The sequence below is a fragment of the Diorhabda sublineata genome, chromosome 2, assembly GCF_026230105.1.
Source record: "Diorhabda sublineata isolate icDioSubl1.1 chromosome 2, icDioSubl1.1, whole genome shotgun sequence".
NCBI lineage: Eukaryota > Metazoa > Arthropoda > Insecta > Coleoptera > Chrysomelidae > Diorhabda > Diorhabda sublineata.
In genome coordinates, this window is record NC_079475.1 from 4,803,684 (window position 1) to 4,822,365 (window position 18,682).

The 18,682-nt window shown below is 33.9% G+C and overlaps 2 protein-coding genes across 2 annotated transcripts; both read right to left on the bottom strand.

Annotated features, from left to right (window-relative positions):
* Nucleotides 1–216: 216 nt before the first annotated feature.
* On the bottom strand, nt 217–1,068 carry LOC130453179 (uncharacterized). The gene has a single exon (XM_056792790.1). It carries the CDS (start codon nt 1,066–1,068, stop codon nt 217–219), a length of 852 nt encoding a protein of 283 aa, XP_056648768.1.
* Nucleotides 1,069–1,444: 376 nt separating this feature from the next.
* Nucleotides 1,445–2,281, bottom strand: LOC130453180 (uncharacterized). The gene has a single exon (XM_056792791.1). The coding sequence runs from the start codon at nt 2,279–2,281 to the stop codon at nt 1,445–1,447; it is 837 nt and encodes a 278-aa protein (XP_056648769.1).
* Between the last annotated feature and the right edge of the window lie 16,401 nt (nt 2,282–18,682).

Consider the following 18,682-nt stretch of genomic DNA (forward strand, 5'->3'; position numbering starts at 1 on the left):
ATTTTGGATTAACTATTTCATTACTACTTGCGTTTCTCTGTCGATTGCATGAAAACATCTGAATCTCAAGTGGTTGTGGTCGAGCTTTCCTTCAAGACACAGTGATGTGGAAGAAAAAAGCCTGAATTGTCAGTTTGAGAACTAGCAAGAGACATGTGTCCAAGTTTTATATATTCGTCAATGAAATTTTGATACTGTGCCTTTAGGTCAAGATTTTTACTTAGTCGTTTCTCTAAATTTAAAAAACGGCGTATGGCAGTGTTTTTTGGAGTCACCAAGTACAGAAGTTTCGTTTTTTAGAGGTATGGTAACAATAAAGCATCCGTCATTGTGTATTGTAGTTGTGTTTTTATATAGTTCCTCACATAGCCTTTCTTCATAAGAAAGGTATAAAGCCTTTGGAACTTCCTCAATTTCCCAGAATTTTGTGAGTTGAGATTCTAGAATATTAGTGGAGAGAGTGCAATGATGTGTGACAAACCTTTGAGTATTAGTAAATATTGGACCAGAAACTATCCATCCTGATTTCGTTTTTTGTAAGGTGGGTAGATTCTTCCCCAGTTTGATCTGACCTATGCTCAAAAGATCCCAAAAGGTGTCAGCTCCTATCAATAAATCAATAGGTGCAGGATGATGAAAATTGGGATCGGCAAGTGTGATTTTCTCAGGAATATTAAGTTTAGCCAGCTCAAGTTGTAAGTCTGTGATTTGGGGTAAAGCAATACAGCTTATTGTTTTTGATAAGTTGTTCATATTTGACCTGAATTTTAATAAAGTTGATGATTGAACATTGTGGGACATTTGACTAATTCCTGTGACCAAAATGTCAATTTGCTGTTTATTCAGTTGGAGAGTGTTGCACAGTTTTTCAGATATGAAGTTTACTTGACTTCCACTATCAAGCAATACCCTGCACTGATGTGGATTTCCAAATCTATCAAAAACAGTAACAAGGGCTGTTGGAAGTAAGATTTGTGGTGATTTGGAGAGTGTAAATATGAGGCTAATCTGTGTGTTGCTAGAGTCTGAAATTGTATCAGAAGTTCCAGGGCTATTAATTGCTGACATATTAATAGGGATTTAGTTCTCATTTTCCTTTGAATTTGAAAAATGGAGTAATGTGTGGTGTATTTTTCCACATTTATGACAACCTGTAGACTTGCAGTCCTTGGTTCGATGATTTGAAACTAAGCAGTTGATACATAAGCGTAAACGTTTTGCAGTATTCAGTTTCTCTGATGGAGATAGTTAGCAAATTCAGGGCAACTATATAAATTATGGTTATTGTTACACATACTACAATTGAGTTTGGTAGATGTTGTTACAAATGACTTTGAATGTTTGTTAGTATTAAACTTAAGGTTACGTTTAGGTTCATCATTTGAGTCGCAATCTAACGATGATAGGACTCTACAACGTTCCTCATTGAATTTTAATAATTCCTTCAAGGTGCGTATTTTAGTAGAATCATTGCGTGATGGGTGATATGATCAAATTTTGTAGTAATTAAGAATACAAGTAAATCATCCCAATGATCTGTTGGTCTCTCTAAAACATTTAAAGCATTGAGGTTTTTCTCTACACTGTCAAGAATAAAATTGAGACCTTCATGAGATTCTTTTGTTGGTGTGGGTAATTGAAATAAACTTTTTATGTGATTTTTTATCAAAGATTGTTTATCTTCAAATCTGTCACAGAGTAACTTCCATGCTATGTTATAGTTTGTTTCGTAAATTTGTAATGATTTGATTTTGTCTGCAGCTGTACCTTGAACAGATAGCCTCAAATAATGAAATTTTTGGGCATTTGTCATTATAGAGTTATCATGAATGATTGACTTGAAACTGTCTCTAAAAAACAACCATTGGTCTAAAGAGCCATCAAATGTGGGCAAATTTAGTTGTGGTAAGCGAATATTTGTATGTATTGTAGTATTGTTTGGATAATTACTGTCATTTCCATGTATACTTGTATGTTCATGTGTTTCGTGTAACATAATGAATTTCTTAACAGCAGAAGTTATTTTATAAAATTCATTTTCAAATTGTTCTCTCACAGGAGAGTGTACTGTGTCATAATTTATTTCAAAATCAGGATCTTCAGATTCGATAGCAAGTTGCGCATTGTGAAAGTCTTCAAAAAGTGTTTCTGCCTTTGTTAGGCGTTGTTGCAAATCAAGTAAATCTATATCATCATCATCCTTTATAGTTTGAAAGTATTTAGTGAATCTTGTTAAAGAGCTTTTTGTTGAAGTACGTTTAATTTTGTTTTGATTGGACATTGTATGAAATAAGTTGAATGTATGTTTCGAATGAGTAAGTAGTAATATAAGTATTTCAACTAACAAATTTTGTGATTCAGTATTATAAGAAATATGTAATGATTAGGATCACTCGCAGTTTTTCAAAGGAAAGATATGTTAAAGTGAAACCCACTACAAACGTTGCAATTGTAATGTGGAAAATAAAATATATGTGTCAAGTAGAAGTACTGTTCATGAATAATTAGAAATATAGGTAAAATGGAAGGCACTGACCTGAGTGAATCTTGATGTAGGTGTGTGTAGTTGAATATTTAGTAATATTTTGTGTCCAGCCACATGCAGGTTCCATCCGACCATCGAGGGACCATATGTTTTATTTTCCACATTACAATTGCAACGTTTGTAGTGGGTTTCACTTTAACATATATTTCCTTTGAAAAACTGCGAGTGATCCTAATCATTACATATTCTATAATTCGTCTTGAGTAACATTATGTATGTGACACAAGGAATATTTTGAGCTAATTTTTAACATGTATGTACTCCAATTCTCAGGTAATTTTGTGAAGGATTTGTAGAATAAGCTATGGAAGTGAAAAATATGAATGGATAGTTAAATAAATTTTCAAATCGTGGAAAATAAAGGGCAACACACAATGGGCCTCGAGCATTCAATGAGTCACAATCAATTTACGTCGAGGTTGCCCGAATATAACCCCACCTAATTTATTCATATGTTTTCAATTATTATCTCTAATATTCATTTCTAATAAAAATTTCATGGTTCTTTCACCACTTGCCATTTTTAACTTACACTACTTATCAATTTATGTCATTTGCTTTCCATAGATTATTGATATTAGTATTGTTTGTGTTTTTAAGAATAGTATTTTCATCAGTTTCTTTCCACTCACAACAAAATACGACTGTTTTTAAAAACAACATATATAACTGACAATGATCATTGCATTAATAGAAATACTGATTCAAAAAACTTTAGTGTAATCTATACAAATCTCTTAGATTCTGGAAAAATAACTTTTATGAAAAGATTTATGGTCATAATTTATCAACAAACCTAACCTAACCTATGAAAAGCAATTTCCTTCATAACGACGTTACTTAATCTAAAGTGGTACGAATATGTCGCGCTCTAGACGTCGATAAATGTTAAAAATAGAATCGAAATTTCCTTCGCTAGTAAAAATAACCTTAAAAGTGCATATTGAAATTTAAACAGTGATCAACGATTTTGAATGATTTATGATGTATTATATACTTCACTAAATGCTCAGAGACATATATAAAAAGCCTCATTTGACACGGCGTTGTTGAGTGAGACCGATCAATTTGAATGGAAATATCTACAGTTACTTTACTACTTAAAATGAACGATTTAGATCCAGACGAATTTATCTAAACATAGAAAAATGAATAGGTATTTATATGATTAATTTTTTAACTTATTGAGCTGAGACTTAACAAAACATGCAATGAGAAAATCTGTTTGTCGATTGGATTAGGAAGTTAATCGCCAGTTTTGTCGTGCAATTTTCAAATGAGAAAATGATTCCCTACATTCTGCCAAATTTTAATTATCTGGTAACCAACCGATTGTTATATGAATACTCATCAGCCTTTCATTCAGAGAAGTCTTTTACTAACTACACTAGAAAAGTGAGGTTATGGTTTTGACGATCAGCGACGATTAGCTCGCAAAAAGTAAAAAGCGCTATCATGGTGTGCGTTTCGCAGTTTCTCAATAAATTGAATTTTCTATGACATTTATGGAAGTCTAGAGCGCGTCATAATGTTCACCGCTCAAAATTTTATGTCGTTCATAATGTAACCAATAAATTTTCAACTTGATTCATAACGACCTAACCTGATCCAATTTATAAAAATTTATTGCCAATCATAATAAACTTAATATATATGTCAAAGGTCACTTTGAATATTAAATTTTGAATCCTGTGAATTTAATAACTAATAAATAAAAAATTCAAGACAACAAAAGTTTCAATTAATCAATGTAAGTGGTTTTCAATATTGTTACACTTTTATACATATTTTTAGATTTTATTTTGACAATAATTTCATTTTTTAAACCTTTCAATAGGTTTTTCGTGATGAATTGTCTTCATTTGAAGCCTCTTTTGATAAAAAATCTGTTTAAAGTAACAAATGAAAGACTTTTACAAAGTCACACACGTAAAATGCTCCTGTCTCTATATTTTCCGGGTTTATAATAATAGAGTGAGAATTCATAACAACATATTCTTTTTTAATCGGTTTGTTGTTTTTCAAGAATTGCTTGCTGTTATCGTTCATTTTTTGAAATTTGAAGAGGCTTCAAATTCACATTTATATGTATGTTTTTATCAGTATTGATGAAAGACGGCCCAAAAAACCCCCCGTTTAGATGAATGTGGAGTCTTCTGTGTGATTTCTACCATTGGGTGTATAAATGTAAATCACATACCGACTAAAAATATGGAAACATAAGTCTCATATATATTGTTAATAATTCATCCCAAAGATCAAAGCTTTGTGCATATTTCGAATATGTCAAATGTGCATTTGCAATTCCGTTTCTCAGAAAGTAGGGCTTTTCTGCTCCTTTAATACTCATTTATTATTCATATCTCTAGTTACAAGACTAGATGTGAGATAATAGTTAGAGAAAAGTTTAGTAAGACAATTTGGCATTAAGGATAAATTGAAGGATAATTCCATAATATTTGAAAATTTCGCGTCTAGCTTGAATTGGGAGAAGGATTTTATATGAAATATTCATAATAACAACTACGATGTTCCAACTTTAGAAACTGGGTGAATGTTCACTGTATAAGCACTAAAAATTTTAACGTATTTTATATTGAGATATTTCCTTTTCAAAATTGGTAGCTAATTCAGAGTAGATCTAAATCTAATCGATAATCACCTAGTTTCCTTGGGAACACTATGAATTAGTAAACCAGTATAGCAAGTTTTTTCTACAAATATACAAATTAAATACTATAGTTTATTTTGGAAAGGTATAGAGTAATAAAACCTCATTAGGTATGCAAAGGGACCACAGAGTGATTTAACTAATATTTAAGCCACTTTCATAATTTGGCATTGATTTCATTCTAAAATTCGTTCTTTTTATCAAGTGCAGGTAGTACAATCCGGGTTGGGATCAATTTATGGGTTTAGCCTATTGCTATGAAATTGATCAGAACTGGACGGAATTCCCCATTTTATTACTCTACAACTTTCTGAAATAGACTATGACTAGTTCTCTACGTGGCTTAAATAATTGCACATTAAAGTAAATGAAAATGGCCGTCCACAGAGAAAGGGCACATTTATCGGTCATTTCTTACAAAAACTAGAGCACGTCAAATACTTAGTAAGCAAACACATATATTCACAAAGCGTAAACAATGGGGATTGGAACTCTATAAACAATATTGGATAATAGGGCACCGATCAGTTGTAAATAATGAATTGTTTCTTTACAAAGCGATTCTGTAACCAATTATGGAGTTATGAGATACAACTCTGGGGCGCATCGTCCAAATCCAACATGGAAATTCTACAAAAGTTCTAGTGCAAAGTTCTTCATAGTATTGTAAAGATCCCTGTGTATGTACTCTTGCACGATATGGACCGTTAAGCCGATCCTGTCCGATTATAATGGAATGCTAAAATTTGTCAAAATCACGGTGTCTTTGATATACTTTTTGTGAAAAACGGTGAGTTGTTTATACTATTTATTTGAAACTAATTTCTAGGAAGGTCTTGTTATTTAGTTAGTTAAGTCTAATGCTAGTGTTCAAATAAATTAGTTGAGTAAAAGACAATGTATAAGTTTACTCCACCGTTGAAAAACAGTTTAAATAAATTGATAATTGATAAGGAAAACATTACAATACCTAATAATGTAATTGCTCAGGACGCCGACGTTGAAAAGAAAATATACAATTTATCCCAGCTTTATGGTTAAGCAACCATCCTAATAGTCCAGCAAGGAATCTAATAGTATCACCCAATTGGCGGAGACAACCAACTTGCTCAGTATGATTATTGAAAAGATAGACAAATAAAAGGAGATCTTAAAAAAGTGCTCACAGTTTCAGCCAAATTCATAATTAGGAAATCTAGAGAAGAAACAAACAAAAGATATCGGGGCGACTTTTAACATTTGATGTTGGCATGAATCGAATAGGATATTATCCAGATATATCCTCGTATATCCAAGTTTACTCCTCAGTGCATCATTAATTCTAAGAAAATCAGATGGTAACACTGTCTAACTTCTGCCATTTCACAAACCTGATATAGTTGCGGTTTTCCGTAGTGCGTCTATAAATTCGGTAGAAAATAGCCATGTTATTGGTACAGAGACAAAAATGTGATTATCAAGTATACACATGATAACAGACGCTTCAGAAACAGGCGTGAGTGAAAAAACAGGTTTCTGCCAAATCAAATTTTGTGAACGTAATTATTTTTTATTTTGGGGTGTTTTAATCACTTCTTGACCTGTGATCAAAGACACAATTGTTTCCATTTCCATTTGCTTTTATTATGTGACGTGGATTTATACGGAACGAATGAATTATTTTTCATGAAGCTCCATGCATTTTACAGATATTTTCGAAACTAAAAAGATGTTAAAGTGGACGACAAGTTCGCAAGGAAGTTTAAGCATAAGAAGGGCTTCTAGAGAACTCATATTACTCTAAGCAATGGATTTCAAGAAAGATACACCCGTAAATCTGGAGAAAAGCCTGTTTTCAGTAAATCAGAGGACTAAATTTCTGTCAAAGGCATTCAGATGTACTCTAATGGGGGCTTTACATAAGGTGAACAAGATATAAAGATATTTGTGATAAACCACCTAAATAGAAAATAGATTCAAAAGTCACGCCTAGTTAACAATACACTAGGTGATGAATGAATAATTTTTTTTTAAAACTGCTCAATGAAGAACTGGGTCAAAGATGGGCCACTAACATTTAGAAGGCTATGGCGTAAGTAACCATAGAAGCTATCGAAGATCGTTTTCGTAATCTACCCACAAGATACACTGTTAAATGTTGAGCTAAATGAGATATACAAAGTTCAGGAGAAGAGTGAAACATTCAGAATATGTGATGAAATATTAAAAACTTCAGTGATTATCTGTGAGTCCACAAGTGGTGTGCTTCTGCTGAATACTGTATAAAGGAGAACATCTCTGGAACACATGAAATGCTGCTGATCTGCCGGGTTCAAAACTTTGAACAGAACTATGCTGTAGTGCGCGCACTCTTAAGAAAACATGCCTGGACATGATTTGAAGAAAAAGTGAAGTAATAAAAAAGTCACCACAAACTGCGCAGACGCGGTATTATCTTATTACTGTTCTAATTTCACGATGACAGTGCTTCCACCATGGCAGTCACAACAGTCTCTCACGCTTATCAAGACATTATATAGTCTTTCAAGTAAGAGGGCGCTTTGCGAGGACGGTTAGAACGCCTGATATCTGTATCTGGGAAGCTTTGGAGCGGTCCCTGCAACTGGAACTCCTGGTGTTGGAGTCTGACTCAAGTTGGAACTTGAAGGTCTCCCCCGTTGAGTACGGTCGGAATCTGGATCATGAATAGATTGCAAGTCATGTAGGTTTGGAGGAGAATGAGCAGTCGAGGTAGGTTGCGAATCATCTCCCTCAGATTCAGTGGCTAAGTGAACCTTCTTTGGAATTTTTGAATGCCGAAGCTGGTCAATGTGACGCTTCATCTCACTTGTTGCCATTTCCCACACTCAATTGCCGGCTCTGGAGACCATGATCGACAATTGGCTTGTGATTGATTGGACGAAGTACATACAGTTGGCATCTAATGTTCCTTCTAAGGTTATGCTCTACTCGTGAAGTGGATTGGAGTGGATCTGAACAAGATCTGGCAGACTTTTGCATACATGGAGTCGGGATTGTCAGCCATGGTTTTTAATCGGGTCTGAACATTACATTCAGCCAGACCGTTAGTGGCTGGATGACACGGCGCAAGTTTTTTAAAAGTTTTTGAAATATCCCACATTGGAAACAAAGTGGCTTAAATTCTTTACTCGCAAACGCTGACACATTATCTGAGACCGTATGGTTGGGAATCCATGAGTAGCAAATATTATGTCTTCCAGCAATTCGATAGTTGATTCCGAAGTAGGTGATTTTTTACAAAGTTTCACCTCCGCCCATCTTAACTTAGCATCAATCACAATCAGAAATTGGTAACCATGAAACGGGCCAGCGCAATCGATATGAATACGCTCCCAGTTTGATTCTGAATTCTGTAGATCCTTCGACTTATGACCTTCTCAACTCTCAAATTTAACCCGAAATGCTGCTGATCTTGACTATACGTCATTAGTCAAATAATTCGATTTTGTAGTGACTATTTTATCAAGTGGAATATTTTTTACATCTTTACCTTTGAAAACAGCCACTGTAACATCTTTTTCTGTTCTTAATAGAAACGATGACACTGCTTTCATCATGACAGTCACAATAGGGGGGTTTTTGCGACCGTTTAAAACGGTCTGGTGCTATTTTGACTTCATAGAAATTGTCGCTTAAAGGAATTAATACCCTTCGTTATTAGAAGCAGCATTCACAAAAATGGACTCCGTCTTCTTTGAATATCTTGAGAGGTTCTGGGAAAATTTCCTAATGGAAATCTTAAAGAAGCAGAAAAAAATTGAGAGATTATAAATAAATCCAGAGAATAGAACTCAAAGTTCGTCAGTTCATATACCACCCACAGCTGGGGAAAGAGACTACAGGCAAGTTATTTAATGCCTGCTTATATGTGTCTCTTGAATAGAAATCCATAAAAGTCAGATCTGGGAATCTGAGTGGCCAGCTATATGAATCTCTATCTATCGGGAAATTTTCCATTCAGATAATGTCTTACACTTCATTAACAATGTGTAGGTGCTTTATCCAATTGCAATTTGCTCCAATATATGAAGAAGTATGTTTCAAGAGATCCCAAAACTATGTTTCAAAAATCTCATGCATTTTCATCCATTCAAGAACTATTGAAAAATAGTGATTTCCTACAATCCCATCTAACAGTAATTTTTCATCGATTTCCACATATCACAAAAAGAGTGTCTATTCTCAGTTTCATCATAGTGAGAATTATGACCATTCGCTAGACTCGTATTGTGGAAAGTGGATTTCTCTGTATATAATATAAATTGGAGGAAGTCTTTTTTCTTTGATATTCTATCAAGTATTAAGTATTCATTGTGTTTGTAGATAGTGGCAGTCATCGTCTTCATATGATTTTTGTAAACAATTCCATCTGAAGCAAGATACCTTGCTAGTACCGTTAAAAATTTAACTTTTATGGATAGTCTTATTGAAGTTCTTTTTGTGCATGTGCCCTTGATACCATAAGGATATGAACATCGGTTCTGTTTCTAGAATTTATCTAAGTAATTGTAATCTGCTGCTATCCACAGAACGGGTACTAGGAAACGTAAAGAAATCCATTTTGTACTATAAGAAAGAGTTAAGACTTCTATTCAATGTATTAACATGATTTTAAATTTATAAAGTAATTAATACTTTTTATTTGCAACATAACAAATTCATAGTTCAAAGTATGCCAAATAACTTTTGTGAATTTGTATAAATTGAGTCGGTTCGTCGGAATCAAAGTTCTATGTTAATTTGCCATTTTTGCAAAAACTATCTCAAAAGCAATGAAATTTTTGTGCTTAAAAATGTCAAAATTATTCCATTTTTCTATAGAAACTTCAAAAATATGATTAATCTTGAGGCGTTCTATTCCAAAAATTGTGAGTTTGATTGGCTCAACAAAAATTTAAAAAATTTGACCTTTTGCTAACTAAAGACTTTGAAAAGTTACTCACCCTGTATAGCTGAGGTTACCCGGTAGTTTAAAATACATATGTCGATTAAGCACACGAGTACATGTTAATGCAATTTTCAATCTCTATCTAGTCATCAAAATATGACTGCTTTGTCCATATTTTCCCCATCGATCATCTAACAAAATGAATGTTTTGATTATCGCCTCGAGAGTGTTTCCATATCGCTTTTAAGGGCATGTATTGAATTGAAAAATTATTTACAAAAACAGCATAGTCATGTCAGTTCAATTTATCTCATAAATTCAAGGCATTTCTTGAATCAATTCAAATATTTGCAAGGACTAATGGTCTTCTCCATTTGCTCAGTTGGAGCCTTTCACATCAGGGGTGAGATGGTTGATTAACTTGTCAGCTGAGGGTAGGATAGTTTCTATTGGATAATAGAGCAGGACAGGCTTAGCTTCTGTTAAAATCCTAATTTGATTTTCAGATGTTTATCCATTCTACTCGTGTATGCAAGTGCTACTCAGTTATAATGTTGATACAAAAACAATCAATATAGTCCATACAATTTACCTAAAGTCTCTGAAGACGATAACTTGGTTATCGAAACGCGCGTCAGACAGTGTAATTGTTAGTGTTGGTGTAGTGGCGGTGTAAACAGTATATTCAATGAAAATAATTATATGCATGAATTTTATTCCAGTGATAAGAAGTTCTTTGTGTCTTGTAATCAAATTTATTTTTCATTCTAACGGAATCTTGATATGTCTTCCTTTTAATACATTGGTACATGGTTTCTCAATTCTCAAGGCTCGTTTGAAGCAACCTTCTATTATTGTAGAAAAAGAAAATATTAATATTCCTTTAGTTGATTTTGACTACTTATGAACACATTTTGAATAGTTTTTCTTCAAGCTACTGACATTAAGTTAGTGTTTGTGTTGATTATATGGCCTCGCAAAGTTTGTATCTTCATCGCAAACAAGTTCAATAATCAATATTTTAAAACAAGTCTCACTCGACTAAGCTCATGAATTATCAACTCAAAACTGATTGTTCAGTTTCATGAACTATGCTATTAAGCTGTTGTTTAACTGGACTGAATTTTCAGTTACTGCAAAATTATTTTGCTCAAATATGAAAAATATGTTCTAAGTAGTCAAAGAAACGATGCAGTGAGGCAAAAGGCTAGAGTGAATGATAATTTGTGCAAAAAAAAACAAGCATTATCAATAATTTTGACAAACTTATAAAACTACTTAAATTTAGGTTTATTTTTCAAATCTTATCATCATTTTAATATATTAAATATTTCAAATATTTATCGAAAACTTCTTCTTCTGTTTCCTATCCACTATTATTGGATGTTGACGATTATATTTTCGCCGTGTGAACCAGATATTTTATGTTTCGGAGGCCTGTCCACTTTCTTATATTCCTTCAGCCAATACATTAGCTTTCTCCAGATAGTCCGCTTACCATTTATCCTACCCTCAACTACCTATCACCTAACAACCTTCAGTGTATAACCATTTCTTCTTTTTATATTCAGAAAAATTTCTCTGTCTTTTCCATTCTTCACTTTCACTTCATTTGTCACTTCGTCAGTCCATGGTACTCCTAGCGTTCGACAATAGCTCACAATTTATTGATCACTGATTTCTCAACCTCCATGCTTCCTTTGTCATTAGGAAATAACGAACTTACGTAACATACAGTGTATCGTACATATATTTTGGTAATGATATTCTTAAATTTGGGAAAATTAATGCAGATCAAATCAATTTTCAATCTGACCTCTTTATCTCTTTCTCTCTCTGTCTCTCTCTTTCCTCTCTCTCTCTCTCTCTCTATTCTTTCTAGTCCTCGTCCCGGCGGGTGTAATTTGGGCGCTAACCATCCTTCTTTACCTATCTGACCAAGAAAGGTAAATAATCCTACATGTATTTTCGGCGCTAAGAAGTGCAGGTAGGTCGAGTCATAAAATAACCCAATAGAGGGAAAGTTGATAGATTTTTAAGTAGGTTAGGTTAGGTTAGGTTAGGTTAGGTTAGGTTAGGTTAGGTTAGGTTAGGTTAGGTTAGGTTAGGTTAGGTTAGGTTAGGTTAGGTTAGGTTAGGTTAGGTTAGGTTAGGTTAGGTTAGGTTAGGTTAGGTTAGGTTAGGTTAGGTTAGGTTAGGTTAGGTTAGGTTAGGTTAGGTTAGGTTAGGTTAGGTTAGGTTAGGTTAGGTTAGGTTAGGTTAGGTTAGGTTAGGTTAGGTTAGGTTAGGTTAGGTTAGGTTAGGTTAGGTTAGGTTAGGTTAGGTTAGGTTAGGTTAGGTTAGGTTAGGTTAGGTTAGGTTAGGTTAGGTTAGGTTAGGTTAGGTTAGGTTAGGTTAGGTTAGGTTAGGTTAGGTTAGGTTAGGTTAGGTTAGGTTAGGTTAGGTTAGGTTAGGTTAGGTTAGGTTAGGTTAGGTTAGGTTAGGTTAGGTTAGGTTAGGTTAGGTTAGGTTAGGTTAGGTTAGGTTAGGTTAGGTTAGGTTAGGTTAGGTTAGGTTAGGTTAGGTTAGGTTAGGTTAGGTTAGGTTAGGTTAGGTTAGGTTAGGTTAGGTTAGGTTAGGTTAGGTTAGGTTAGGTTAGGTTAGGTTAGGTTAGGTTAGGTTAGGTTAGGTTAGGTTAGGTTAGGTTAGGTTAGGTTAGGTTAGGTTAGGTTAGGTTAGGTTAGGTTAGGTTAGGTTAGGTTAGGTTAGGTTAGGTTAGGTTAGGTTAGGTTAGGTTAGGTTAGGTTAGGTTAGGTTAGGTTAGGTTAGGTTAGGTTAGGTTAGGTTAGGTTAGGTTAGGTTAGGTTAGGTTAGGTTAGGTTAGGTTAGGTTAGGTTAGGTTAGGTTAGGTTAGGTTAGGTTAGGTTAGGTTAGGTTAGGTTAGGTTAGGTTAGGTTAGGTTAGGTTAGGTTAGGTTAGGTTAGGTTAGGTTAGGTTAGGTTAGGTTAGGTTAGGTTAGGTTAGGTTAGGTTAGGTTAGGTTAGGTTAGGTTAGGTTAGGTTAGGTTAGGTTAGGTTAGGTTAGGTTAGGTTAGGTTAGGTTAGGTTAGGTTAGGTTAGGTTAGGTTAGGTTAGGTTAGGTTAGGTTAGGTTAGGTTAGGTTAGGTTAGGTTAGGTTAGGTTAGGTTAGGTTAGGTTAGGTTAGGTTAGGTTAGGTTAGGTTAGGTTAGGTTAGGTTAGGTTAGGTTAGGTTAGGTTAGGTTAGGTTAGGTTAGGTTAGGTTAGGTTAGGTTAGGTTAGGTTAGGTTAGGTTAGGTTAGGTTAGGTTAGGTTAGGTTAGGTTATGTAAATCTCTTATTTTATATGTCATATGTACTTAAGTACTAAATAAAAGTATAAAGAAATATAAAATTTACTTTATTCTGTAGAGTGTTACAAAAATGATGTTAGGAAACTTTATTAAGGGCAGATTTTTCATTTAAAAAAAGTGCAAAGTAGCCCCCTCTAACGGTGAATTTTTTCAGACCTTAAGTGATAATAGGTCATTTCTCTTATAGGAAAATCTAAATATACAAAAATATATCCTATTATAAATGTCGGTGATTTAATAAATAACTGTATTTCATAAATCATGTACTTCAGTCGGTTAGCGCCCAAAATACATATAGGATTAAAATGACCCTTCGGTCTTGGCGCCTAGTTTACATGTTGTGAAAAGTACATTAATCCTTTAGCGCCCAAATTACATCCGCCCCCTCGTCCAACCAGCTTTCGAGGAGCTTGTGTCGTATTACCCGCTCCAATGCAGCAATGCTTGTATATATGTCACTGATGATTATAATAAACTTGTTGCTGTTATTTCTAATATGTACCTTCTACCTACACAGTTTAGTCGGTCTATCATATGCTATAAATCCTCAATAGTGTCTGCTAATGGAACTGAGTTCTCACTCCTCTTTCCATTTTTCAGTTCTTCATTAAAGATGGCTTTACAGTAGAGGTTAAATAAGTGGAGATAGGATGCATCCTTGTCTGACTCTCCTATTATTTCTTTGTCATTTGTTGTTAATTCATCTGTTGTTACGGGAGCGGTTTGGTGCTAGTACAAATTTTCAATGCATCGTATATTCCATTCGTTCTTCTTGATACTTTAATTAATTTGTGATGTGATGATGTGATGTGATGAAATCCAAGTTATTTGAATGAGTCTCCTGAAATATTAAGGTTGTATGCTGCTCATTACGTTATTGCTTGCGCAGTTTCAAATGTAACAAATTAAATATAATAATATATAACAAATGTATATTATTTTTTGTGTTACTTAATGAGTATGAATAAACTAATCAGTCGGAGGAAATATTTCAAAATTGCTTCCTGAATAAAAGATAGCTGCAAGATGAGAAAAGCAAAAAACAATATTTTATCTACCAGAATATATACACAAGTTTGTCATTTATTTTGGAAATACATATTAGGTGAGGTACTCATCGCGTTATTGCTATCGTATTCTAAGTTCCCAGTTTTCAGTGTAAAACATGGCTTTCCATTTTCTGTGCCCTAAAATATTTATTAGCGAATCAGCAGAAGCGAAAGAAAATTATATGAACAAAATAACAATAGTATTGTGGTAAAAACCAAATATTACCAATACATCAACTGATGGTTGTAGCTGATTAAGAATATTTTGTGATTGGATAAAGTAAGAAAAGAGATATACGAGGATATATTAAAAAATTCTTAACCTAGTATAGAACCAATCAAAATTTCAATGTCAAAATATTTTATTACTTAACATATTCTTCTCTCAATTGGATACATTACATGGGAACTTGCAACGTCTCTAGACCATTCAAAAAAAATGTTTCTTTGTGCTGTGCAAACCAGACCTCCACAGTTTTTATTATCTGCTCGATGGAAAAAGATTTACGATCTTACAAACTTTTTTTCGGTTAAGTAAAGAGATGATAGTCAGACGGAGCCAAATCTGGTGAATAAGGGGGTGTTCTATTAATTTGAAACCTAATTCACGAATTTTTTGCATGGTGACTTGAGATTTATGTGCAGGGGCGTTGTCCTGCAAAAACAAAACACCTTTGTAAAGCTTTTTGCAGCTTTTCTCTCCAATTTTTTAACTCTTTTGAAGCTTGCAGGCCAATTTTACACGGCCGCATACGAAGGAAATTGATCACCAAGGATATTAAGCATATCTTCGTAAATCTGCTTACCTCTCAACCCTTTTAAATACAGCTACTTAATGAAGGCTCGATACACCAATTTTTCGATCTACACAATTTCAGTGGACATATTTTTTCTTTTAATTTATTGCGTAACTTTTGTTTAGGTATGGACTGGCTTAGACTAACTAGATATCAATACATCCCCGTATATAAAATGTGTAATTATCAGAATATAATATTTGATAATTCATTTTTGAACATAAAATTGTCAGCCTACGCGTCCGTGGTCATCAGTTCGTTCGGTAAATGCACAAAGACAGCTTAGTAGGTAGATTCCGCGACAACCACCATTGTTTTTTGGATTATTCTAGAAAAGTGGAACAGCGTCAAATATAGTTTATGTTGTTTATTCTTTAGATCAAATTTTCAATAAAAATGTCACCTACTCTTGGGAAATACCTCGCGCCCTGAGATAAAGTATCGTCCTCATAGGCCTCTTGCAACAATTTATAGCACTCAGTCGGAGTATTTTTCAATTTAATGAGAAATTTGAGATTTATACGTATCTCCTGTTTTTCGTCTCACATGATTTTCGGTACGAGAAAAAAACAAGTTCGTTTCAAACCGCTACTGCACAAATACTATAATAGTGACTGAAACGTGTTTTGGGACGTGCAAAGACAAAATATCTAGATACCAAACGCACTACTCGTTTTTCACCCCATACGTCTAAGGCGCAGTCTCGTTATTTAATAGCCAGACCTCGTACACCTGATTGTATAGGATTCTTCAACCCTTCAATTCTAATTGAATTATCGAAAAGTCAGAAGGAGTCCACAATACAACTAATTACTTTCAGAATGAACCTGACCAGTGTATAATCGATCAATTGATGTTAATTTAGTTAATTTTCCAGCAGCATCGTCGACAATGAGAATACAAAGCAGAGAGAATGAAACAGAGTTCAAAGTTTTCATTAGACTGATGGAATTACCAATTCCTTTCTTTGTGATTGGGTTTATTAACGTATAGTCCATAGAAAGTTATACGAACATTTTTAGTGAATTTGTGATCATGTTTGGAAAACTAAATTTGTTTTATGAATTGTAGTAAAAAGAAGTTATTTGGCAATTATTGATTTCTTTATCGTCTAATCATAACATTCATCAACAAGTGATTCGAGCATCAATATGAAATTTTCACTATACTGTGTATCCTGACATCTTATTTTCTTTCTCAAAACTGGTGACGTATCTCGGCATCGATAAAAGGCAACAACTAATACTTGATAATCTTATCTACTATGAATAGTACCAAACGCAGCTCTAAAAGTCTTACTAAACCTAGCATGACTTAACATTCTGTACAATGGGAAGTGAGGATGGTTGTGCACAAAATTGAACAAAAACAAAACCCAATCATGGAACAATAGAGAACAGGGCGACTGGAAATAGGGTCAAGGAGTTAACTCCCTAGACGAAATGCTTTTAGATAATATCACTCTTCCCATCTTTTACCAAATTTTGAGTGTATATAGCAACCAGGAGAAAATTAAGAGGAAGTAGAGGAAGAATCTGCTTGCTATATATATATATATATATATATATATATATATATATATATATATATATATATATATATATATTCATCGAAAATTAACAAAAGAGTCAGTGCTATTATTTACAGATAAACACAAGCTCACATCCTCTTTTCTAATGCATACTGTCACAATCAGAAATTTATCCTATTTTAAATGCCCCTAATAACATTTATCAATAAATTCAAGCGGATCTAGGGCAATGAAGTCCAAGAAGATTGAGTATAAATTTGTCAGAATCTCTATATATACCTTAGTATATACAGTGTGAGTCCTATGTAGTGTCCCACGGGAAAAATATAATGTGGCTTCTAAAAGTGTCTCCTCTTCTTTATGAATTTTCAGAGTAAGATTCTTCTTTTAATGCTTATCCATTAATGGATGTTCGCGACCACATTTTTCATGGCTTCTCTATCTCTAGCAGTGTGCATCAATGTCTGAATATCTTGTATACCCGCCCACTGCCTCACGTTCCGTAACCATGACATCCTCTTCCGTCCCAATCCTCTCTTAGCTTCAATCTTGCCCTCGACTATCAGCTGAAGGAATTGATATTTATGGCCTCGCATTATATGGCCAAGATATGCAATCTTTCGTTTCTTCACGATGTTAAAGAGTTCACGGTCTTTATTGATACGCCTGAGAATATCCTCATTCCTCACTTTGGCAGTCCATGGTATCCATATATACAACGAATGTCTTATTCGTCCAAATCCAATTTTTTAAGGATCTGCATAAGTTTGTGATGTTGAACTTTATCGAAAGCTTTTTCGTAGTCTATGAAGCATAGACAAACATTTGTTCTTTGGTCATAGCAGTTCTGTACAAGGACCTGTGTTGCGACTATTGCTTCTCTTGTACCTAACCCCTGTCTAAATCCAAATTGCGAGTAAGATTGGTATTAATTATTGCACAATGTATAATATTTTCTTTAATGCGATCAGTGATATTCAAACTAAAAACACCAATGGTAATAACATAAAAAGAGAGATAAGCTTCTTTGTCGGTAAAAAATTTTATCGACAAAGCAACGCAATTTTATATTAGGTAATATGAAAATATAAAATGACAATTCGACTTGATATAGTACTTATACTACATAGATACAGATACATTGAATTTCGAAATTATTTCAAAGGTATAATAGAAGTCCTTTATTTTGATACATTTTTCACACCTCATTTACAATTGAAATCTATATAATTGGCCAATACGCTAGACTTCTACCTGACCAATAGTGCGCAGTGGGCCGAACAAGGAGTGTTAACTGCTCTGATGAGACGTAATAACATCGAAACTAGTCAGTAGTTACACCCTCTCCTTGCTATTGCGAGCCATTGGGGATGTTGATATCAACAAAAAGGTCGATTTACATCGCGCTCTTCAGAGAAGTCGTAATTTAATTTTTGTCGTGGCATTAGCCAGGAAAGTAGTTGTTTTTTCCTTCGAATAATGGCTGAGTATATTTCATTTATTGTAGAATTCTGCCTCAGAATAATAAGGTATTTCAAGCAAAAATTTCTTTATCAATTCTCGGAACTTATTAAATGTGTATTTGCTATTTTTAATTCCGAAGGTAGCTGATTGAATGAATTTTTAGCTCTGAAGATGATCAGAGACGGATTCAATAGCAAAATAAGCAGAGGATAATTTTTTACCAAGTTTTCTATATGTATAGACCATCGTCAATATGTAGACCAAAAAAACAGATGAAATCGAGGATCGTATTAAATTATTGTTGAGTTTTATAGGACTCAAAGCGCATTTAGGATAAAACTAATGTTGTCTAAGTGTTTAAACAGAGA

Excerpts from the sequence above, each read along its gene's own strand:
- LOC130453179 (XM_056792790.1), bottom strand. The coding sequence starts at position 1,068 with ATGTCAGCAATTAATAGCCCTGGAACTTCTGATACAATTTCAGACTCT.
- LOC130453180 (XM_056792791.1), bottom strand. The coding sequence starts at position 2,281 with ATGTCCAATCAAAACAAAATTAAACGTACTTCAACAAAAAGCTCTTTA.